The 26,013-nt window shown below is 36.8% G+C and overlaps 2 protein-coding genes across 12 annotated transcripts in view; both read left to right on the top strand.

Moving 5' to 3' along the window:
• CCDC7 (coiled-coil domain containing 7) overlaps positions 1-26,013 on the top strand; it is a 112,244-nt gene that overhangs the window by 37,320 nt on the left and 48,911 nt on the right. For 8 of the 11 annotated variants that reach the window (XR_009531667.1, XR_009531665.1, XR_009531669.1 and 5 more), the window contains 4 exons: positions 13,144-13,227; positions 16,497-16,580; positions 18,729-18,812; positions 21,005-21,088. Coding sequence is in view for 3 of the 11 variants with exons in the window: in XM_060095434.1 (XP_059951417.1) it covers positions 13,144-13,227; positions 16,497-16,580; positions 18,729-18,812; positions 21,005-21,088 (336 nt within the window). In the remaining 8 variants the exon portion in view is untranslated. Of the gene's footprint in view, positions 1-1,051; positions 1,137-13,143; positions 13,228-16,496; positions 16,581-18,728; positions 18,813-21,004; positions 21,089-26,013 lie in introns of those variants that run through there. The other 3 variants (XR_009531671.1, XR_009531666.1, XR_009531670.1) reach the window with 2 other exon arrangements.
• On the top strand, positions 8,430-10,395 carry LOC132489262 (general transcription factor 3C polypeptide 6-like). The gene is made up of 2 exons (XM_060098170.1): positions 8,430-8,495; positions 9,697-10,395. Exons 1-2 carry the CDS (start codon positions 8,430-8,432, stop codon positions 10,243-10,245), a joined length of 615 nt encoding a protein of 204 aa, XP_059954153.1. The 3' UTR covers positions 10,246-10,395.

Here is a 26,013-nt window from a genome sequence, read left to right as displayed (position 1 = left end):
CATGTGCACTTCACACAGCTGTCCTCCTGGGCTCAGTACAGAAGGAATAGGCAAAAATGCAAGGCTTTCAGTTTCTTCCTGGAAGAGATTTGGCTGCATTCTTTTGCAGCTGCTGCCTGAAGATCAAGCTTCTAATCAGCTTCTCATCCGGGAGCTGATTAGGATCCTCCTGGGAGCCTGAAAGAGCTTGTGGGCATTTCCCCTACATTCTCCCTGCAGGTTACTCTAACAGTAAAACTAAGTCTCCAGCTTCTCCTTAAAAGGAACTTGTTCACACATGTAGTGCCCCAATTTTTACAGCTGCCACCCAAGGTGTGGGCCCCCAAATCACCTAGCTCTAAGAACCAACAGTGTTTAGCTTTTGTGAGTTTCCCACAACCACATTAAACTAATTAGCAGTCCTCTGGAGGCTGGAATGGGTACATGGGGACTCCCTGTGCCTTCCCATGGCTCATCTCATGGTTAAAACCTAGTCTCTAGCTTCTCCCTGAAAGGAGATGTCTTAACATCCCAACTTATATGTCTGCCACCCAAGGGACTGACACCTAAGTCACCTAGCTCTGGGAGCTGATGGGGGTTGGCATTTGTGAGTCCCCCAGGCCCAGAGAGATCAAAGATGAAGTTATATATAGGTACAAAAGCACTCTCAGTGCCTAGTCTCTCTAGATCAGCACAGAATGAGTAGGCAAAATCCCTCAGCTCCCAGTTTCTCCCTGATAGGAGCAACTATATTTCTAATATTCAAACTTTCCCAGCCTCAGCCTGATGGTTGGGCTTCCAGTTAGCCTGGTAAAGGGGAAGGCAGTTAGTAGTCATCCAAAAGCATGAATGGGTATGGGGGAATTTCCATGTCTTTGGTGCACTGACTAGGCTTGGCACAGACTAATCTGGGAACCACTAAGAACAAAGACAGCAGGTTGGACAAACACAAAGGTTTTAGGGGCAACCAGAAGATCAAGTCAGGCTGATTGGCAAGGTTCACCTACTACACAAGGCCAGTCTGTCGTGACTGGGAGAGGTAGATGTTTTATGTAATTCACAGAAATCAACACCGAGAATCAAGGAAACTGAAGAAACAGGGGAATATGTTCCAAATAAAGGACAAATCTCCAGAAGCTGACCCTAAGGAAACAGAAGTAAGTGATTTACCTGACAGAGAATTCAAAATAAAGATCATAAATATTCTCACTGATGTTGGGAGAGCAATGTAAGAACAAAGTGAGAATTTCAACAAAAAGCTAGAAGACATAAAGGAATATCAAACAGAAATCATGAAGCTGAAAAGAAATTAACTAACCTGAAAAAAGTCAATAGAAGGATTCAGTAATGGACTAGATCAAGCAGAAGAAAGGATGAGTGAACTCAAAGATAAGTCAGTGGAAATCATTCTATCAGAGCAGTAAAAAGAAAAAATATGAAAAGGAGTGAAAATAGCATAAGGGACTTATGGGATACCATAAAGTGAAATAATATATGCATTATGGGAGTCACAGAAGGAGAAGAGATAGAGAGAAAGGGTCAGAAGGCTTACTCAAAGTAATACTGGCTAACAATTACCAAACCTGTGGAAAGAAACAGACATTTAAATCCAGGGGGCCCAAACAATACCGAGTAAGATGACTACAAAGAGACCCACATTGAGACACATTGCAATTGATAAATGGAATATTGCCTGTCATATCAGTAAGCATAGGATGTCACAGTTGTCAGTGATGGCAGCCTTCCAACGTGAGCCGGTGAACCCTGAGGAAACTCAGGAAGGAAAGAATACCTGCCATCTAGCAGCCATCAGACTGTAGCCGCTTCCTACAGTGAGCCCTGAGGAAACTCAGGATGTGAAAACACAGGACACTGGCCCCAGATAGCTGAGGTGCGTATCAAAGGAATGATTTCAGTGAGGCCAGACTCTTGCCTCTTCCCATACATAGAAAAGCACTAAATTCCTTAACTTGGGACATCTGGTTTTCTTTAATTAACAATTATCTATTGAAGTTCAGACTACCTTCCCTTTGTTACAAAACTTTTATATAACCTAGCTCCCCACCTCGCCTCCTCGGAGCAGTTCTCTCAGGGTTACTTGAAATGCTGCCTCCCAGGCAGCCACTATGGAAAGCAGTATGAAGTTTCCTCAGAAAAATTAAAAATAGAACTACCATATGGTCCAGCAGTCACACATCTGGGTATATATCTGAAGGAAATCAAATCACTCCCTAGAAGAGACATTTGTACACCCATGTTTATGATATATATACACATATATATATGTATGTATATGTGTTATACACACACACACACACACACACACACACACACACACAATATCTAGCCATAAAAAAGAAGGAAATACTGCCCTTTGCAACAATGTGGATAAAACTGGAGGGCATTTTGCTAACTGAAGTAAACCAGACAGAGAAAGACAGATGCTGTATGGTATCACTTATATGTGAATCTAAAATAAGAGTCAAACTCATAGAAACAGGAGAATGGTCATTGCTAGGTCCTGGGGTGGTAGGTTAAATGGAGAGTGGTTGGTCAAAGGGTTCAAACTTTTAGTTATAAGATAAATAACTTCTGTAGATTTAATGTACAGCATGATGACTATATCCAGTAATACTGTGTTGTATACTTGATATTTCCTGAGAGTAGATCTTAAGCATTCTCACCAAAAAAAAAAAAAAAAAGAGAGATAGTTAACTGTGTATGGTCATGGATGTGCTAATTAACTGGATTGTGGGAATCATTTCACAATGCATATGTATATCAAATCATCATGTTGTATACTTTAAATATATTACAGTTTTTTGTCAATTATACCTTATTAAAGCTGTAAAAAAATAAATATATGCACAAAGAGGCACACACACACACAGGAGGTAAAGGCTTAGGGAAAGATATACATGAGTAGCTATATTATTACCAAAGTAGACTTCAGAGCAAGGAAAATTACTAGGAATAAATACATGCATTAGGTAATGATAAAGGAATCAATTCTTCAAGAAGACATAACATTCTTTAATGTGTATAATACCTAACAGTAGTGTCTCAAAATACATGAGGAAAAAACTGATAGAACTGCAAGGAGAAATAGACACATCCATTATTATAGTTGGAGACTTTAACACCCCTCTATCAAAAATGGACAGATCCAGCAGGCAAAAAAATCAGTAATAGCAGTTGAGTTCAACAACACCATCAATCAACTGGATCTAACTGATGTCTATTAGAATACCTCCTCCAACAACAGAAGGATACATATTGCTATCAAATTCACATACTCTGCTCACAAAGATAGACCTCATTACAAAACAAATTATACCTTGAAGATTTTAAGAAATAGAAATCCCCAAAATTATGCTCTCAGCCTACAATGGAATTAAACTAGAAATCAGTCATAGAAAGATAGCTGGCAAATCCCATAATACTTGAAGATGAAACGATACACTTCTATAGCACATGTTCAAAGAAGTATCAAAAGAAATCAGAAATATTTTGAAGTAAGTGAAAATGAAAATACAACTAATAAAAATTTATGTGACACAGTGAAAGAAGTGCTTAAAAGGAAATTATAGCATTTGATGCATATATTGGACAATGAGAAAGATCAAAAATCAATTATCTAAGCTCCACCTTAGTAAACTAGAAAAGGAATGGCAGAAAATTTTTGATAAGATGGACTTGTTTAAAATTAATACTTATACTCTGTGAAAGACACTTTTAAGAGAAAGAAAAGACATGCCACATATTGGGAGAAAATATTTACAAAACATATCTTAAGAAGGACTTGCATTTGAAATATATTTTAAAAGATTAAATTCAACACTTAAAAAAGAACCCAATTTAAAAACTCTCAAAATATCTGAACAGACACCTCATCAAGGATGATGTGAAGATGGCTAAGTGTGTGAACTCATATGTTATTGGATAATTGCAAATTAAAACAACGAGATACCTAATGAAACACACCTAGAAGAATGGCTAATCCAAAACACTGACAACACCAAATGCTGTCAAGAAAGTGCAGTACAGGAACTCTTGTTCATTCTTGTTGGGAATGCAAAATTCTATACCCACTTTGGAAGACAGTTTGCATTTTTTTAAAGCTCAACGTACTCTAACCATACAATCCAACTGGTGCTCTTAGTATTTACCCAAATGAATTAAGGTCTTATGTTCATGCAATAACCTGCATTAATGTTTACAGCAGCTTTATCATTGCCCCAAACTGGAAGCAAACAAGATGTTTTTCAGTAAGTGAATGCATAAGCAATCTGTGGTACATCCATATAACGGTACATTATTCAACAATAAAAATAAATGGACTATCAAGCCACAAGAAGACATGGCAGAAACTTAAATGCATATTGTTAAGTGAAAGAACCCAGTCTGAAAAAGCTGTGTAATTTCAACTGTATACCACTCTGGAAAAGGTAAATCTATAGGCAGTAAAAAGATCAGGAGTTCCCAGGGGTTCAGGGTGAAGGGGGATAAATGGTTGAAGCTCAGGGAATTTTTAATGTGCCAAAGCTATTTTGTAAGATACTGTAGTAGTAAACACTTGACATTATGCATTTATCAAAATGCATAATGTACATTTATGCACATTATTCATAATGTACTATACAAAATGAGAGTTATCTCTCATGTAAATCATGGGTGTTAATTATTAGTGATGTATCAGTATTGGATTATCAATTGTAACAAATGTATGATCTAATACAAGATGGTAATAATAGGGAAACTATACCGGTGGAAGCGAGTATTTATGAACTCTCTGTAGTTTCTGCACAATATCTCTGGACTCCTAAATTGCTCTAAAAAAACAGTCTATTAAAATGTTTAAAAAGATGTTCAAAGTCTCAACACAGCAAACTGCAAAACATTATTTAGAGAATTTTAAAGAACTAAATAAATGGAACTATATTCCAGGTTTATAGAAGACTCAATATTTTAAAGAACAAATTTCTTGAAAATAAATCTATGTATTTAATGCAGTCAGTATCAGAATTTTAGCAATAATTTTTCTAAAAATTGACAAGGTAATTCTAAAATTTATATAGAAATGCATAGGGCCAAAGTAGGAAATATAATCTTGACAGAGAAGACTAAAATTGAATGATATAAAGTACCTGGTATCAGGTATTATTATAAATATAAAATACTACAAGCAGTTTGCTACTGGTACAATGATAGATAAATAGACTTAAATGTATTGAAGACAAAGAAGAAAATATGTAACAACAGTAAAAAATATATTCTTTTCAAAATATTTCTATTCATGTGCATATTATAAAATAATAGGCCTACTAGAAAATGCTATAGGAAAATATGTTCCTGTCTTTGGATTAGATATTTTTTAAACAGGATACAATTGATACTAACTATAAATGTAAATGTTTTAAAACTGGATTTAATATTTAGAATTGTATCCATTAAAATACACCATTAAGATATTTAAAAAGCAAATGACACTCACCATTGCAGCAAAGAGTAAAATACTTAGGAATAAACCTACCTAAGGAGGTAAAAGACCTGTACTCAGAAAACTATAAGACACTGATGAAAGAAATCAAAGATGACACAAACAGATGGAAAGATATACTATGTTTGTGGATTGGAAGAATCAATATTGTGAAAATGACTATACTACCCAAAGCAATCTACAGATTCAGTGCAATCCCTATCAAATTACCAATGGCAGTTTTTAAAGAACTAGAACAAAAAATCTTAAAATTTGTATGGAGACACAAAAAACCCTGAATAGCGATCTTGAGGGGAAAAAAATGGAGCTGGAGGAATCAGACTCCCTGACTTCAGACTATACTACAAAGCTACAGTAATCAAGACAATATGGTACTGGCAGAAAAATGGAAATATAGATCAATAGAACAGGATAGAAAGCCCCAGGGATAAACCCATGCACCTATGGTCAACTAATCTGTGACAAAGGAGGCAAAGATATACAATGGAGAAGAGACAGTCTCTTCAGTAAGTGGTGCTGGGAAGGTAGCTACATGTAAAAGAATGAAATTAGAACACTCCCTAGCACCATACACAAAAATAAACTCAAAATGGATTAAAGACCTAAATGTAAGAGCAGACACTGTAAAACTCTTAGAGGAAAACATAGGGAATACACTCTTTAACATAAATCACATCAAGATCTTTTTTGACCCACCTCCTAGAGTAATGGAAATGAAAACAAAAATAAGCAAATGGGACCTAATGAAACTTAAAAGCTTTTGCACAGCACAGGAAACTATAAGCAAGATGAAAAGACAGCCCTCAGAATGGGAGAAGATATCTGCAAATGAATCAACGGACAAAGGATTAATCTCCAAAATATATAAACAGCTCATGCAGCTCAATATTAAAAAATCAAACAACCCAATCAAACAATAGGCAGAAGACCTAAATGGACATCTCTCCAAAGAAGACACAGATGGCCAAGAGGCACATGAGAAGCTGCTCAGCATCACTAATTATTAGAGAAATGCAAATCAAAACTACAATGAGGTATCACCTCACACCGGTTAGACTGGGCATCATCAGAAAATCTACAAACAACTTCTGGAGAGGGTGTGCACTGTTGGTGGGAACGTAAATTGATACAGCCACTATGGAGAACAGTATGGATGTTTCTTAAAAAACAAAAAGTAGAATTGCCATATGACCCAGCAATTCCACTACTGGGCATATACCCAGAGAAAACCATAATTCAAAAACACACATGCACCCCAGTGTTCATTGCAGCACTATTTACAATAGCCAGGTCACAGAAGCAACCTAAATGCCCATTGACAGACGAATGGATAAAGAAGATGTGGTACATAAATACAGTGGAATATCACTCACCCATAAAAAAGAATGAAATTGGTTCATTTGTAGAGGTGTGGATGGATCTAGAGACTGTCATACAGAGTGAAGTAAGTCAGAGAGGAAAACAAATACCGTATATTAACGCATATATGTGTAATCTAGAAAAATGGTGCAGATGAACCTGTTTGCAAGGCAGAAATAGAGACAGATGTAGAGAACAAATGTATGGACACCAAGGGGGGGAAAGCGGGGGGGTGGAGGAATGAATTGGGAGATTAGGATTGACTAATATGTATAAAATAGATAACTAATAAAGAAAAAAAAAGAATTGGTTGTTCATCCACAATTCCACAAAGTAGAAACTCAGCAGGTCGTTTATGAAAGAGCTGCAGTAAAGGTTAATTAGCACAAAGGGAATTATTCTTTGTTGCTGTGGAGTTAAACTTTAGCCTTAAATTCCTGGTTTGTTAAAATAGTTTCAGTACTTAATTTTCAGGGCCATGATTGATCAATATGTCCCTTATAAACTGAGTTTTAGCTAGCCAGTCCCAATGCTGTAAAGAAAACATTAAAAATAAATCATTTCAACCCTTAAGAGAAAAAAATGCAAATGACAGAGTAGGTTTGCAGCACAAATATCCAACAGAAAGCTTTCAACCAGATATTTAAAGAATTTCTAACATAGAAATAAGAAATAAATTGAAAACCCAATAGAAAAATGGTCAAAATCTTAAACATGTACTTCACCAAAGAAGATATCTAAATCACTAATAAACATTTGAAAATTATAATCCTATTAGTAATCTAGAAAATTGAAGTTAAAATCATGAGGATACTATGACATACCATCATTGAGCCTAAATCAGAAAGAATGACAGAATCAAGTCATAATGTTGTAGAGCAACTATTACAGAACTTTCAGAAACTGCTGGTAGTAGTATAAACTGATATATGCACACATTGGAAAACTGTTATTTCTACTCCTTATTGGGAACTCCAATAAGATTGAAGGCTGACTTTTCATCAGAAACTATGGAGACCAAAAGGCAATAGGATGGCCTATTCAAAATGCAAAAGAAAAATAACTGTCAACCCAAAATTTTATATCCAGCGAAATTATCTCTCAAAAATAAAGGTGAAGTAAAGAGATTTTAAAACAAATAAAAAATTGAGAAAATTCATTGCTAGCAGATTCATTTTATGACAAGTACAAAAGAAAGTTCTTCAGGCTGAAAGCAAGTGACCGCAGGCAGTAATTTGAATCCCCTAAAAAAGAGGCTGGGTAAAAGTAATTCTGTAATTACAAAAGATAGTATAAATACATACATGTAAAGAAATAAAGCAATAATTAAACATAAATAATGTTAAGTTTTAAAAATGACTTTATATATATAGCTTATAGGTTATTATATTTATAATACATATAACAACAGTACAAAAATGTGGAGGAGGGAATAATGGTATATGAGGGTAGCATTTCTATACCTCACTGGAATTACTGGAATTTACTTAGTATAATTCTGATGTAGATTCTTTTTTCATTGTGAAAAAATTGACCTATAACACTGTGTATTTAACATTTACAATGTGTTGATACATTTGTATATTGCAACATGATGACCACCCTAGTGTTAGCTAATGCCTCCATCGTGTCAGATAATTATCATTTCTTTTTTGTGGTAAGAACATTTGCCTAGTCTCTTCTAAAATTGACTGTGGTGATGGTCATACAACTCTGTGAGTATATCTTTAAAACCATTGAAATGAACACTTTAAATGGGCAAATTGTATAATAAGTTATATATGTTTTAAAGCTAGCTCAGTGAATGCCAAGAAGAAGAGGATAAAAAAGGATTTCAAAAGTGGGAGGGTATGATAAGGGAGAAAACTGTGACTTTTACTAGATTATACATTTCTCCAGCACATACGTTTTAATTGCTAGTGCTTAACCTAACCTTCCTTCAGATGCTGTTCTCATTGCCTCTTGCTTATTTAAGTATTCTTTGCTTCCTTAATTCAAATGAGCAAGTCCTTCTTACCTACACCTGTTGGAGAAAGAACTAGAGAAGCTAAAATACAACTGCTAATATTCCCCAGTTTTGTTTTGCTATAGATCTTATTACTTTCACAAAATGTTGCTACTTAAGTATTGAAAACTTGTTCTGCCTAATCTGACACACCTGTTTCATTTTGGTAATGGTGCTGCAGCAGGTAACCACCTCTACACAGATTGCACAACCTTTAATACTTACTGACTCATCCATTTCTCTGAAAAAAGACTTCCATCTGGGTATCTTAGTCATGACAGGTTTCTAACTTCAGGTACATGCTCTGCTAGAAACAAATTCACCACAAAATTTTAGACCCAATAGTTGAACATTTCTAATTATTCCTTTTCAGTATAAACTCTCCTTTAATAATATTCATGTATTTTTCTTGTAATTGGACCGAATTGCAGTTACTAAATCAAGCAAAAATTTTAAATGACATAGGAACTCAAATGGTAAGTGACCCAATCTCAATCCAGGTACTTCTACAAACTTAACCATTTCTTCCTCCCAAGCAACAAGGTCTACATGCTAAAAGGACCTGGGAGAGCACGTTTTTTCAGTCTATAAAACATTCTGTTATTCTTTTCCATCACTGACGCCTACTTTGTTTACGCTTAAGTAACATAAAAAGGGCATTAAAATATTCCTGGATGAGTCCAAGTATTTCTGCTCCATGGTAAATTTCCATGGAGACCCTAGTTTGCAACATAATCTTAGGAAAAAACTGTTATATTCCACATCACTGGGTATATATCCCTACAGTATGATTATGAGTTTAATGTACACTTAAGAGTTACATTATTGGTGCGCCAGGAGGCCGCTGCGGTAGCATGGACGCTTTGGATCGAGTTGTGGAATTGATACTGAGAAGCCCATTCTGCAAGTGGACAGCTATGTCTTTGCTGGAGAGTATGAAGACACTCTTGGGACCTGTGTTATCTTTGAAGAAAATGTTGAACATGTGGATGCAGAAGGCAATAATAAAACAGTGCTAAAATATAAATGCCACACAATGAAGAAGCTCAGCATGACAAGAACTCTTCTGACAGAAAAGAAGGAAGGAGAAGAAAACATAGGTGGTGTGGAATGGCTGCAAATCAAGGAAAATGATTTCTCCTGTAGACCCAACATGATTTGTAGTTTTCTGCATGATCATGAAGAGGATGAAGTTGTAGCTCCAGACCCAGATAAATCTTTGGAGTTGGAAGAGCAAGAGATTCAAATGAAAGATAATTCAAACCTGAGTTATGAACAGGAGAAACCACCAAACTTGGATATAGAGGATTCTGGTCCTCTTATTGATATCCCTTCTTCTGAGACAGAAGGCTGTGTTTTTATGGAAACTCAAGAAACTGCCTTAGAAATCACTCCTCGATGAAATGTTTCTCATAAAAACTAGTCGTGAACTTTTTAGAGTTTTTATATAAAATAACAGGCTTTGTAGTTTTCAGTTCACAATTTTATTATTTTTGTTGGCTATATACACATTTCCAATTATAATATAGTTTAATATACTAGAACCATTAAGGACCAGATACAAGTTTTTAAAAATATGGTTTCAATGACTGTAGGGACCCTTCTGTGATGAGTCCTTTAAAATGGGGGTTTTACTAAGGTAACTGTGAGTTTCTATTGCAGCCGTCACAAATTACCACAGACTTAGTGGCTAAAGTGTATTAAGCTACACAAGTGTATTGTCTTTTAGTTTTGTAGGTCAGCCATCTGACATGGGTCTCACCTGGGCTAAAATCAAGGTATTTGCAGAGCTTCATTCTCTTCTGGATGTGGCGTGAGGGACTCCATTTCCTTGTTCATTCAGTTGTTGGCAGAATTCAGTTCTTTGCAGCTGAAGGATCACAGTCCCATTTCCTTGCTGTTGGCTGAGAGCCATTCCCAGCTTCTAGAGGCTGCCTGCATTCCTTCACTCATGGTCCCCTTCTCTTCAAAGCCAGCAATGGTCAAGTCCCTCTCAGTCTTTGAATCTCTCCTGCTTCTTCCATAATCCTATTGATGATGGACCCTTCTGCCTTCTTTTAAAGGTCCATTTGATTACACTGGGCACATCTGGGTAATTTCCCTATTTTAAGTCCCTTTTGCCATGTAATTTAAACAGGCATAAAACTGAGAATTATGGCATGAAAATATTTGGGGGGCCATTTTCCAGTCTACCAAAGTCAGTATTACTCCTAAGAACAGAAAAAGAATTCAGAAGTGCTAAAGGTGAAGGTACAGTTCTAATATTCCAGCTGTAATTTCACTTCTTTACCACTGAAGAAAGATGATTGGAATTCAGCTGTAACATTCTACAATATTATGGTGATAACCTAGATCTACCCTAACTTGTATTTTTTAAGTAAATTAGTCACAAACTTTGATACAGGTTGAACTATATGAAACTACCAATATTTGTTTCTGACTCTAAAACTCTGCAATTTTATATGGTTTAACCTGGTACTAATAAGTTAAAACACTCCTCACGTTAATTATATCTCACAACTGTTGGAGGTGTAACTTTGTTGTGACAGATTAGAGAACTAATGTTTTAGGATGAGGAATTTTTTCCTTCAGTAGGTTTTGTAAATTTTTACTGTTTATTTGGAAAACAACTTACCCTGATTAAAAGCATTTCCAAATCATAAGTGTGTATCCTCCCAATTTTTATATGACTTTACTGTCAGTTTTTGTTTAATCAAAAGCTTTTTTTTTCCTACCAAATGGTATGGAGTCTCTATATTGAGAGACTGCTAATTACTTGAGCCAGCACCTGGTCTTCCTTTATTTCTTTGTAACAGAATCCCAGAATTTATTCAGGTTAGCAGTGTGCCCAGCTTTCCTCATGTATATGAAAGTGGCCGTATTATCTAGATGTTAGTTCTTCCCAGCTTGATCTATAGTTTCAATGCAATCCGAAATAAAATCACAGCAAGGTTTTCATGGATATTGTCAAACCAACTCTAAAGTTTATATGGAGAGGGAAAGACCCAGAATAGCCAATACAATATTGAAGAACATAGTAGGAGGACTTCACGACTTACTATAGAACTACAGTAATAGAGACAGTGGGAACTGCTGAAAGAATAGACAAATAGCTCAATGGAAGAGAATAGAGAGCCCAGAAATAGACATACATATAGTAAACTGATTTTAGATCAAGGAGCAAAGGCAATACAATGGAGCAAACATAGTCTTTTCAATAAATGGTCCTGGGACAACTGAATATCCATATGCAAAAGAATGAAGTGGGATCCCCCCATCTCTACTATATGTATATATAGATTTATTCAAAATGGACCAAAGGTCTAAATAAATGTAAGAGCTTAAAATGAAAAAAAAAAAAGAGTTACATTATTATCATAACTCTCCCGGATATTTTAATTTAGCATAAGAGATAGCATTGTATGGAAAAAGCACTGGTTAAAGAATTATAAGTTGGAAGGTTGTACATCGAGTTTGTCATTATCTGGATACACAGTCTTGGTCAAGTCATTAACATCTCTAAGCCTCAATATATGGAGGCTTAATGATTGCTAACAGCCATTCCAATTCTAAGGTTTAATGATTCTGCAACCCATATAATCCATTATAATGCATATTTATTAATAACAAGGCTAATTAAGATAGTACCACACATGGGGCTTCCTTGGTGACGCAGTGGTTGAGAATCCACCTGCCAGTGCAGGGGACATGGGTTTGAGCCCTGGTCCAGGAAGATCCCACATGCCACAGAGCAACTAAGCCCGTGAGCCACAACTGCTGAGCCCATGTGCCACAACTACTGAAGCCCACACACCTAGAGCCTGTGCTCCACAACAAGAGAAGCCACCACAATGAGAAGGCTGTGCACTGCAACGAAAACTAGCCCCAGCTTGCCACAACTAGAGAAAGTCCACGTACAGCAACGAAGACCCAACAGAGCCAAAAATAAATAAATAAAATAAATTAAGGGCCTCCCTGGTGGCGCAGTGGTTGAGAGTCCGCCTGCCGATGCAGGGGATACGGGTTCGTGCCCCGGTCTGGGAGGATCCCATATGCCGCGGAGCGGCTGGGCCCGTGAGCCATGGCCACTGGGCCTGCGCATCCGGAGCCTGTGCTCCGCAACGGGAGAGGCCACAACAGTGAGAGGCCCGCATACCGCAAAAAAAAAAAAAAAAAAAAAAAATTAAAAAAAAAAAAAATATATATATATAAGATAGTACCTCACATGAACACACAGACACACACACACTCGTGTTAGGGTTACTTTACAAAGTGTTTTGATATCTGTTTGTTTCTATAGAAATTGATCTAGAACACTTGAAAGATACTGTTGGAAGACGTATATTAATGGCAGAAATGAAGATACAACCAAAGAGTGTCCCTTGTAAGTCTCATCCTTCCAAGTCTAATCTTTATGGTTTATTTACCTTCTTTGGAGTTTAAGTATGAATTTTTTAATGATAAGAGTACTTGTATATTATATAGGTAAAGTCTTCATGATTACCCTCATAATTAATTGTACTGTGGTATTTACTAGAACTTTAAAAGTTAGCTAGACATTATGATTTTTAGAAATGAGCCATTTAAAAATTAAACCATAAAATTAAATGCTATAGTGGCCTTAGAATATACTTGATGCAAGTGTGTTCAGTTCTGTTCTAACCTTTTTCTATTACTGGCTTAGATAGAAGGAAAAGGAGAAAGGTTTCCAGTTGAATGTGATAATAACAAGGGGAATTTAACAGATAGTTAATTCATTGGTTACCATTTCTCTCTATTTGATGGAAATATCAGGTATATTATCCTAACTCATCTGTGGTAGAGTCATTAGTTGTGTTACTTAGTTCAGAGATTGTACTACAGCCTTTACTCTTGTAACAGTGATAGACACACTGCCCTTGACTTCTGGTATGACACCAAAAGAGGCAGACAATTTAACAGAGATGTAACAGAAAGAGACAAAGACAGCACTCCTAAAACCACTATTATCCAAGGCTTTTTCCCTTGGGGAGCAACAGTTGTGCTTTCAAACTGCAAAGGGAAATGACTTCAGTAAAATATTTTAGCCAAATAACCAAAAATGTAAACAAGAAAACAATAATAATATGCCCTGTAAGAGGAAGAAGTCAGTATGCAGAGATGCTATATTATATATGTAAAATATTCAGTTTTCAGCATAAAATTATGGGTCATGTAAAGAAACAGTGAAATGTGACATATAACAAGGAAAAAGACATGCAACAAAAACTGCTTGTGAGAATCCTAGATATTGGACTTAAAGAACAAAACTAAAAAGCAGTTATTATAAATATGTTCAAAGAACTAAATGTAAACGTTATTTAGAAGGAAATGAAGGTCGGATAGTGTTTCATCAAATAGGGAATATATACAAAGAGAAATACATTATTTTGAAAGGGAACACATGTAAATCCAGGAGTTGAAAGTACAATAACTGACATTTTTTAAATCCAATAGGGGGTGTTCAGTATTTTTACACTGTCAGAAGAAAGAATCAGCAAATTTAAAGTATGGAAATATAGCATGGACAGCAGAGGCATTAAAGAGCAGAAAATATCATTTTAAATAATGACAGAAAAGAAAACCAGATATTATAAATAAAATGGTTAAAATAATAAACACTATACATACATGCTTTGTCTTCTCCTCTCAGTTTCTCTGTATAGCACAAAGTTATGTAAATAAATAATTTAAAAAACAATTGTAATAAATGAATTTATGTTTATATGTTTCATATATAAAAATGGGAAAAAATTATAAGAATTAAGTCATAAAGAGAACTATATATGTAGAATATGAACATAACATTTCTAAATCTTCCCGGAATTTAATCTGTTTAGTAGAAGTAGATTCTAAAATTGACTATGGTGATTGTTACACAGTTCTATGAATATACTGATAAGCATAGAATGGACATTTAAAATGGGTCAATTGTATAGCATGTTACATGTTTTTTTAAAAAATAGTTCAGTGAACTCCAAGCAGGGTAGGACTTTTTTTTTTTTTTTTTTTTTTTGCGGTATGCGGGCCTCTCACTGTTGTGGCCTCCCCCGTTGCGGAGCACAGGCTCCGGACGCGCAGGCTCAGCGGCCATGGCTCACGGGCCCAGCCGCTCCGCGGCATATGGGATCCTCCCAGACCGGGGCACGAACCCGTATCCCCTGCATCGGCAGGCGGACTCTCAACCACTTGCGCCACCAGGGAGGCCCAGGGTAGGACTTTTTAAAAGACTTAAAAGCAATAGGAGAATGTTGTGAAGGAGGAAAATTGTGGCTCTTAATAGATTAGGTTTCTCCACCCCATATCATTTATTATGCTCCCAGTTTTTAATTCAGTCTGCCCTCAAGGGCTGTTCTCACTGCCTCCCTGCTCACCTAAGGATCCTTTGCTTTCTCAAACCAAATGAAACAGTTCTTCTAATTATATCTGTTGGAGAAAGACCAGAGGGCTAAAGTTTGTCTGCTGATGTTCTCCAGTTATGTGTTGCTATAGCAGAATTTACTTTCACAAATGCCATAACTTAATTACTAAAAACTTGTTCTGCCCAATCCAACGTGTCCTTGATTTTAGTAGTGACACCCCATATGGTCTTTACCTCTGTTTAGATTGCAGTGGTGATAAATTTGTGCTGCCTCAGTGATAGAGCATATTTGAAATATTCACGGGCTCAGCCATTTCTCCAAAGGAAGGCTTCCAATCTATAAATTCTGGATATGACAGGTTCCAACTTCATTTACATGCTGTGTTAGAACGAATTTTTGCCCACACAAAACTTTACGCAACAGGTGACACAGAGTCACCAACTCTCATTATTCCTTTTGCAATGTAAAATTCTTCTAAATAAATTTTTTTCTGATATTGGACCTAGATCATCATTTCTGAATCCAACAAAAAGTAAAAACCATGTAAAGACTCAAATGGAAAGGGGTACAACATCAGTGCTCACATTCCTGCAAATTACCCATTTCCTCCTCCACAGGGGAGAAAAGGTCTACGTGCTAAGAGAACCTGAGAGGGTGATTTATCTCTGTCCACAAATTACTTGTTTTTCTTTTCCATCAGTGATGCCTACTTGACAAACAGTTACATAACCTTAAAAAAAGGGAATTAAAGTATTCCTGGACAAGTCAAAGAATTTCTGCCTCACAGTAAGATTCTGTGACTGTGATGCCCATTGTTGGCAATTTAACCTGGGAAAAAATGTCATGTTTGGCCTCACCAGGTATATCTTTACGGTATGAATATGCTTTTAATGTAGAGGAGAAAGTTATATTTATTAAAATAAACTCTCTAGGATGACTTAAATTTGCAAAAGACTTTGTATTTTATAGATAAAACCCTAGTTAAGGAATTATGAGGTATCAGTTTATGGATCAGTTTTGTCATTATCTAGATTTGTGGCCTTGGTCAAATCACTAACCTTTCTAGGCCTCAATATAATGGGGCTTGTATGATTGCTAACGGCCCTTCCAACTCTAAGGTCCTGTGAGCGTACAGTCCAGGCATTTCATTATAATTGTTGTCCTATAATTTTAAAATGCTAATTAAAGGAGTACTATACACACATAAACACAAACACAAACACATGTTAATATATACCTTACAAAAGTGTTTTGAAACTGTTTATTTCTATAGACACTGATACAGAGAGCTTTCCAGATGCTATTGGAAGAGGTATAATAAAGGATGAAATCAAGACACAATCCAAGAGTCATCCTGGTAAGAACAAGAATATTTCAAGTCTATTTCTGCTTTATTTATCTTCTCTGGAGTTTATTTAAATTTGGATCTAAATGACTATAGTACCTATATGCTATTATTATAGGATGAAACGTTTTCCCTAATTTCCTCCTATTATTATTGGAACTCTAGCAGTTACTAACAATGGAAAATTAGTTACATAGTGTAAGTTTTAGAACCCATTCATTTAAAACTTATCCATAAAAATTCAATGCGGTAGTAAGCTTAGAATATGCTTGATGGAAGCATTTCAAATGCTGTTCTCACTTTCTTTTTCAGGCTAGAAAGATAGTTGCTTTGTATTTGCAAAAGCAGAAAGGCTGGTTTATGAATGGGATTAAACGAGAGATTTCATTGCTTACTAATTCCCTCTATATAATTAAAATACCAGGCACATTTTCAGTATCTCAGGTGAAGTAGAGGTGTTTAGTTTTGTTATATAGTCCGTAGTTTACACTACTGCCCCTTGTCTTGGTGTTACAGTGTTTGACACACCACTTCTTGATCTTTGGTTTGATATTAAAGGAGGCAGAGAGCTTAACAGCAAAACAAGGGAAAGAAACAGTCAACAGGAAAAACAAGTGTCATCCAAAGGTGACTGTTTGCATGCCTAAGTCTGTGCCCCCAGAGGAGCAACATTAGAAGATTCACACTGCAGAGAAGCAGACTTCTCTACAATAGAATATATTCCAGCCAAGTCACTAAATAAATAATCAGGCAAACAGCAACAGCAAGCCTCCAAAGGGGAGGGGAACTCGGTATCCAGACTTCTTACAAGATATTGTCTAGAATACCCAGTATAAACCCCCAAAAAATATGAGACATGCAAAGAAACAGTAAAGTGTGAATCATATACTAGGAACTTCAGGAAGGGTAAGCTTAAAAAATAATTTAAGCAGTGGGAGGGTATTGTGAGGAGGGAAGTTGTGATTCTTACTAGATTGCAGATTTCTCTAGCACATACTCCCTTTTCCCTCGTCCTTAATTCTGCTATCAAATACTCTTCTTAATGCTTCCTTGCTTATATAAGCATCTTTACATGCTTCTTTCAACTGGGCCTGTCATTCTTAACCTATACCAGTTGGAGAAAAACCAGAGCGCCTCAAATATATCTACTCAATTGGATCTTTAACACTTACTTCTGGTCTCAGCCACTACAACAAAGTAAGATCCACCTTATGGTGCCAGGTTCAGGATAGGTTTCCAACCTCTGGTGCATGCTCTTCTGTAACTAGCTTTCATTCACAAAACACTGGACACATAATTTGACCCAAGTCAGCAATCCTACTTAACCCCTTTTTCAATATGAATTTTTCTTTAATAACTTTCATGTATTAAAACAAAATACGTGAATGTTATTCCTCTCCTTTGACCTAGTTAGTACTTCCTAAATCCCGCCAAATGTCCAAATCACATAAAAACTCAAATGGGATGGGATGCAGTCCCACTGCTGGTACTACTGCAGATTTACCCATTTCCCCCTCCCCAGCTACAAGGTGTATATAGTAAGAGGACCTGATAGGCAGTTTTTCTTAGACCACAGAATATCTCGTTACTCTTCTACATCTTTGATGTCTACTTGATTTACATAGCCTTAAAAATGGCATTAAACATTCTTGAGAGAGTCAAGAATTTCTACCTGGTAGTAACTTTCTGTGATGTGGGACCATGGTTTGTCTCTTGACCAGTGGGGAAAAAATACCACGTTCCACTCATAGGTATGTCCTTACAGTATGAGTGTCCTCTTAGTGTGAACTTGGCAGTTATATCATTTACGCGAACTCCCCAAGATGATTGAAGTTTGTATGGGATGGTGCATTGTGTATTAAAAACACTGGTTAAGGAATTATGGGGCATCAGCTTGTACTCAGTTTTGCATTATCTTGGTGTGTGTTCTCAATCAAATCACAAAACATCTCTAAGCTTCAATATCATGAGGCTTATATGATTGCTAAGAGCCCTTCAAATTCTAATGTTTTATGATTGTGCAATGCAGACATTATATTATGTCTCTTCGATAATACAAGTACTAATTAAGTTAGTACTACACACAGACACAAGGACACACATACATGTGTGTTAATGGTTACCTTACAATGTGTTTTGAAATTTGCTTTATATCCATAGAGACTGATACAGAACACATGACAGATACTGTTGGAAGAGAAAAAGCAATTGATGAACTCAAGAAACATCATAAGAGTCACCCTGGTAAGAACAAGAACTTTCCAAGTCTAATATTTATGGTTTATGTCTTCTCTGGGATTTAATTAACTATGAATCATTAATGATAACAGTAACTGTGTGTTAGTATTAATGGGCAGTAATCTTCATGAATTTCCTCTAATTAAACTCTAGTATTACTATTAATGGAAATTTAGCTGGATATTTTTTAGTTGTAATCTCATCCATTTGGAAAGTAATCCATATAAACCAATGCTCTAATGACCTTAGAATATGCTTGATTTAAGTATTTATAACTGTGATTCTACTCACTTTCTTACTGGCTTAGAAAGGAATATTGCTTTGAAATTGAAAAAGCAAGAAAGCTAGTTGATGAGTGGTATAAGAAGAGAAACATAACAGTTATTTCACTGATTGCCAATTTCCTCTACATAATTAAGTTGGTGTGTAAATTTATATCTCTACTAGAGTGGAGTTCTCTAGCTGAGTTTTATTATTCACAGATTACTGCTTTAGTTCTGGAGTAACAGGGTTCGATACATTTCTCTTTGTTGCAAGAAATACTGTCGTTATGAACTTTTTACAGAATTGATGCTGAAAGCTAGCATTGGAAAGTAACTGAATCCTCAGATATAAGCACCAAAATATGTGTTTTCACTGAAATTTAAGGCAAGATTTCTGAAACTTTGCTTTTGAATGCTTTATTTTATTATATTCTCGCTTTTATTCCTGTAAAAAAGTAGTGTTGTAAATGAATCAAATAAATATTACTTGCTTCAACAGCTTTTTTTTTAAATTTATTTTATTTATTTTTGGCTGCATTGGGTCTTCGTTATTGTACACGGGCTTTCTCTAGTTGTGGCGAGCAGGAGCTGCTCTTCGTTGTGGTGTGCTGCCTTCTTATTGCTTCTCTTGTTGTGGAGCACGGGCTCTAGTCGCCCGGACTTCAATAGTTGTGGCACATGGGCTCAGCAGTTGTGGCTCGCAGGCTCTAGAGCACACGGGCTTAGTTGCTCCACAGCATGTGGGATCTTCCAGGACTAGGGCTCGAACCCGTGTCCTCTGCGTTGGCAGGCCGATTCTTAACCACTGCGCCACCAGGGAAGTCCCGCTTCAACAGCTTTTAACTGGGGAAAAGCTGGTGGTGTAAAAATGAAATTGTTGGAACCAAGCAGTTAAATTTGGTGTATTACGATAAGCCATTTTTCCATGTCTTTAATTTTCAGAGTATTTTTGGTTCGCTTCTTTCAATTAATTTTTGCTTCAGTGTTGCTTATTAATAGGAGTCCTTGTCACTTTTGAATAACAGCCTTAGACACAGCAATAAAGTGCTTTCATTTACATCCATTCAATTCTGGGACGAAGTGAGAGAGTGGCATGAACTTTTATATACTACCAAATGTAAAATAGACCGCTAGTGGGAAGCAGCTGCATAGCACAGGGAGATCAGCTTGGTGCTTTGTGACCACCTAGAGGGGTGGGATAGGGAGGGTGGGAGGGAGACAGAAGAGGGAGGAAATATGGAGATACATGTATATGTATAGCTGATTCACTTTGTTATGAAGCAGAAACTAACACACCATTGTAAAGCAATTATACTCCAATAAAGATGTTTAAAAATAAAATAAAATACAAAAAAGTCATGCCTTTTAACAACAAAATTAATTATTTTATATTTATTAATGGTAAATTTATGATTAAACACTAAATAAAATTTGAAAGACAGAAACTGCTATGAGGAAAGGAGTTGAAATGAATGTACTAATCCAATACAAAAATGAAAAAGTGTTTTGTCCCACCTCTCCAGGTACATCCCTCCCATATGAATGTGCTTTTAATATACACAGGAGAGTTAAATTTATTAAGAAAAACTCTCTAGGATTACTTAAATTTGCGAAAGACTTTTTGTATTTTGTGGAAAAAGTCCTAGTTAAGGAACTATGATGCCTCAGTTTATGAGTCACTTTTGTCATTACCTGGATATATGGTCTTGGTCCAATCACTAAGCATTTCTAAGCCTCAATATAATGAGGTTTAAACAACTGCTAATGGCTCTTCCAATTCTAAGGTATTATGTCTGCAGTCCAGACATTTCATTATAATTCTTCTTCTATAATAAAAAGATCTAATTAAAGGATATACATATTCTACATACACACAAACATACACATGTTAATATTTAGCTTACAGAAGTATTTTGAATCTGTTTATTTCTATAGAGACTGACACAGAACGCTTCCTAAATGTTGTTGGAAGAAGTATTATGAAGGGTGAATTCAAGACACAACCCAAGAGTCGTCTTGGTAAGAACAAGAATATTTCACGTCTATTTCCTGTTTTTTATCTTCTCTGAAGTTTATTTAACTTTGGATCTTTAGTGACTACAGTACCTATATGCTATTATTACAGGATAAAAAGTCTTCACAAATCCCTTCCTATAATTACTGGACTTCTAGCAGTTGCTATCAATGGAGAATTAGCTGCATATTTTTAATCTTAGAATTCATTCAATTACAAAAAGGATCCATAAAAATTGAATGATAAAGTGAGCTTGGAACATGCTTGATGGAAACATTTCAAATGCTGTTCTACTCACTTTCTTTTTCAGGCTCGAAGTATAGTTGCTTTGTATTTGCAAATGCAGAAAGGCTATTTTATGAATGGGATTAAAAGAGGGATTTAGCAGATAGTTATTTCATTGGTTACTAATTCCCTCTATATGTTTAAAATATCAGACACATTTTCAATATCTCATGTGAAGTAGACGCCGTTCGTTCTGTTATATAGTTTATAGTTCACACTATTGCCCCTTGTGTTGGCATAACAGTGTTTGACACACTTCTTCTTGATTGGTGTGATACCAAAGGAGGCATAGAGCTTAACAGAAAAATAAGGGAAAGAGACAGTCAACAGAATCCTTTTTAAAACAACTGTCATTGAAAATGGTAGAGTAATAACCCTGAGCTCACCTTAGCTCATGGGCATAGCAAAATTACAACTATTTACAGAAAAACCATTGATGTAAAAGACTGGAACCTACCAAGAAAGGTCTTTTAGAACTAAGGATATAAAAAAGGGACCACAGCAAGGCAGGTAGTAGGGGCAGAGTCACAGTATAGTCAGTTTCCTGGCTTGGGCAACTCATGAATGGGAGAATAATTACAGTTGCAGAGATTCTCCCCAACGAGTAAGGGGTCTGAGCCCCACATCAGTCTGCCCAGCCTGGAGGTTCTGCAACAAGAAGATGAGTCCCCAGAACATTTGACTTTGAAGGCCAGTGGGGCTTGCTTTTAGGAGTTCCAGAGGGCTCTGCAAAATAGAAGCTTCACTCTCTGAGGGCACACACAACATCTCACATGCTTCAGGACCCAGCATAGAGGCAGTAATTTAAAGGATTTGGGGTCGAACCTACCTGCTAATCTTGAAGAGTCTCCCTAGGGACATAGACACTGACAGTAGCCATTCTTGAGAGCTCGTTCTACCACTGGTGCTGCAGCACCATTTTGGAATCCACCCTACCACCAACAACCAACCTATAGGCACCAGTACTGGGAAGCCTCAGGCCAAGCAACTAATTGGGCAGTGACACAGCCCAACCCATCAGAAGAGAGACTGCTTTAAGACTTTCTGAGCCCAAAGCCACCCCTGGACACATACCTGCACACCAGAGGGTCTAGGACCTGGCACCACACACCAATGTGCAGGCAGTGGACCCAGGACCCCCAGGGCCCTGCAGCCAGAGACCCAGATTCACCCACCAGTGGGCAGGCACCAGCCCCAGAATCACTGACTCCACCCACCAATAAGCTTGCTCTAGCTTCAGGACCAGCCTCTCCAACCAGCGGAGGGACACCAGCCCCAAGGCAATGACATCTCTGCTATAGCCTCACCCACCAGTGGGTGGACACCTGATGCAGGAAAATGCATCCCTGCAGCCTGAAGACTCAGCCCACCCACCAGAAGGCCAGAACCATCTCTGAGATTGGCTGAGCCATGCCCCACCTGCTGACAAAGCAACACAAGTTTTGGGACCCATGGACCCCACAGTCAACTGTGTAAGGAACCAGACCCACCCACCAGCAGTCCATTGCCATCTCTGGAAGCCCTCAGCCCTGCAGCCAGACCCCAGAACCTGTCACTGCCTGCCTTTGGGCTGGCACTGTCCCTTGGATCTGGCTTCACCCTTTGGTGGGCAGGCCCCAGCCTTGGGATCTCCTAGACCTAACTCCATCCACCAGTGATACAGAACTAAACCCAGGGCTCCCCAGGGTTCTACAGCCAGCCACCTTGTGACCCAACCCTGCCAACCAGTGGCCAGCAGCCTCCACACAGGAAGGTCCTGGCAAACAACCAGACTGGGGGCCAGCCAAGCCAACCAGGCCACCCATAGCCGTCAGCTTGCCACAACAGAAGAACCCGCACAGCACACATGGGGCACTCCTAGAGGATATAGCTCTGGTGACGAGAGAGCAGTGTACTGCTGGGATTCATAGGAAGTCTCTTGCAAAAGGCCTCTTCTCCAAGGTTGGGAAATGTAACCAATCTCTCAGATACATAGAAATATAAACATTAAGTTAGACAAAATGAATTGACAGAGGAAAATGGTCCAAATGAAGGAATAAGATACAACCCCAGAAGAAGAGCTAAGTGAAGTAGAGATAGACAACTACCCAACAACAAATTCAGGGTGATGATCCCAAACAACTTGGAAGAAGAATGGATGGACAGAGTGAGAAATTAGAAGTTTTTAACAGAGTTGGAAAATATAAAGAACCACTAAACAGAGATGAAGAATACAATAACTGAAATGAAAAATACACTAGGAGGAATCAGCAGTGGACTAAATGGTACAGAGGAACAGATCAGTGGGCTGGAGGACAGAGTAGTGGAAATCACTGATGCTTAGCAGAAAAAAAGAATGGAAAGAAATGAAGACTGTTAAAGAGACTTCTGGGACAACATCAAGCATATTAACATTCACATTAGAGGGGTCCCAGAAAAAGAAGAGAGAAAAAAGGTGACAGAACATATTTAGACATAATAGCTGAAAATGTCCCTAACTAGGGAGATGAAAAAATCCCAGTCCAGAAAGAAAGAGAGTCCCAATCCAAAGAGGAACACACCAACACACATTGTAATTAAAAACTCAAAAATTAAAGCTAAAGAGAGAATATTAAAAGCAGCAGGGGAAAAGCAACAAGTTACATACAAGGGAACACCCATAAGGCTATCAGTTGACTTTTCAGCAGAAACTTTGCAGGCAGAAGGCAGTGGCAAGATATATTTAAACTGATGAAAAGGAAAAACCTAGAACCAAGAATACTCTATCCAGCAAAGCTCTCATTCACATTTCATGGAGACATCAAAAGCTTTACAGGCAAGCAGAAGGTGAAAGAGTTCCACACCACCAAGCCAGCTTTACGAGAAATGTTAAAGGGACATCTCTAAGCAAAAAATAAAAGGCCACAACTATAAACATGAAAATTATGAAAGGAAAAGCTGATCAGTAAAAGCAAATATATAGTAAAAGTAGAAAATCAACCATATGCAAAGTTCATAGGAAGGATTAAAGACAAAAATGGTAAAGTCATTTATAACCACAATAAGAAGTTAACAGATACACAAAATAATTAGATGTAAAATATGTCAAAAGTAGTAATCATGAGGGGAGGAGAGTACAAATGAAGCATAGTTAGTTAAAATGTGTTTGAAATTAAGAGATCAAACTTCAGATAGATAGATAGATAGATAGATAGATAGCTGTATATAAACCTCATGGTAACCACAACCAAAAATTCTGTAATAGATACACAAAGGAGAGAAAGTAATCCAAACATAACACTAAAGATAGTCATCAAATCACAAAAGAACAAAAGAAGAAGGGAACAAAAAGACCTAGAAAAACAACCCAAAATTATTAACAAAACTGTTATTAACTATTCTTATGGCAATAAGAACACACATATCAATAATTACATTTAAATGAGCTAAATACTCCAATCAAAAGACATGGAGTTGCTGAATGGATACAAAAGCAAGACCTTTATATATGCTACCTAAAAGAGACTCACTTCTGATCTAAAGATACAGACTGAAAGTGAAGAGATTGAAAAAGTCATCCAGGCAAATGGAAATCAAAAGAAAGCCCAGGTAGCAATAATTATATCAGACAAAATAGACTAAGACAAAGACTGTAATAAGCGACAAAGAAGAATGTTACATAATGATCAAAGGATCAATCCAAAAAAAAGATGTAACAATTGAAAATATATATGCACCCAACATAGGAGCTCCTTTATAAATAAAGCAAATATTAACAGACATAAAGGGAGAAACAGACAGTTACACAATAATAGTAAGGGACTTTAAAAGCCCACTCAAGTCAACAGACAGATCATCCAAAAAGAAAATCCATAAGGAGACACTGGCCTTAAATGACACATTAGACCATATGGACTTAGTAGATAGGTATAGAACATTCCATCCAACAGCAGCAGAACACACATTCAAGTCCACATGGAACATTTTCTAGGAATGTTAGGCCACAAAACAAGCCTTGGTAAATTTAAGAAAACTGAAATCATATCAAGTATCTTTTCCCACCACAACACTATGAGACTAGAAATCAACTAAAAGAAAATACTGCAAAAATCACAAACACACAGAAGTTAAGCAACATGCTACTAAACAACCAATGGATCTGAAGAAATAAAAGAGGAAATCAAAAAATACCTAGAGACAAATGAACAGAAAATGATCCAAAAATCTATGAGATGCAGCAAAAGCAGTTTTAAAATAAAAATTTATACTGATACAAACAAACCTCAGGAAACATGGAAAATCTCAGACGAACAACTTAACTTACACCTAAAGGAACTAGGGAAAAGATGAACAAACAAAACACAAAGTTAGCAGAAGGAAAGAAATCATAAAGACCAGAGAAGAAATAAATGAAATAGAGACTTAAAAATGGAAAATATCAATGAAACTATAACCTGTTTCTTTGAAAAGATAAAATTGACAGACCTTTAGCCAGATTCATCAAGAGTAAGATGCAGGGCCCAAATCAATAAAATCAGAAATGAAAAATACATTACAACCGACACCACAGAAGTGCAGCTGATCATGAGACATTACTTGGAAAAACCATATGACAATAAAACAACCTAGAAGAAATATACAATCTCCCAAGACTGAACCAGGAATAAAAAGAAAATATGAACAGACC

The sequence above is a fragment of the Mesoplodon densirostris genome, chromosome 4, assembly GCF_025265405.1.
Source record: "Mesoplodon densirostris isolate mMesDen1 chromosome 4, mMesDen1 primary haplotype, whole genome shotgun sequence".
NCBI classification, from domain to species: Eukaryota; Metazoa; Chordata; class Mammalia; order Artiodactyla; family Ziphiidae; genus Mesoplodon; species Mesoplodon densirostris.
This window is presented reverse-complemented; position numbering and strand designations above follow the sequence as displayed.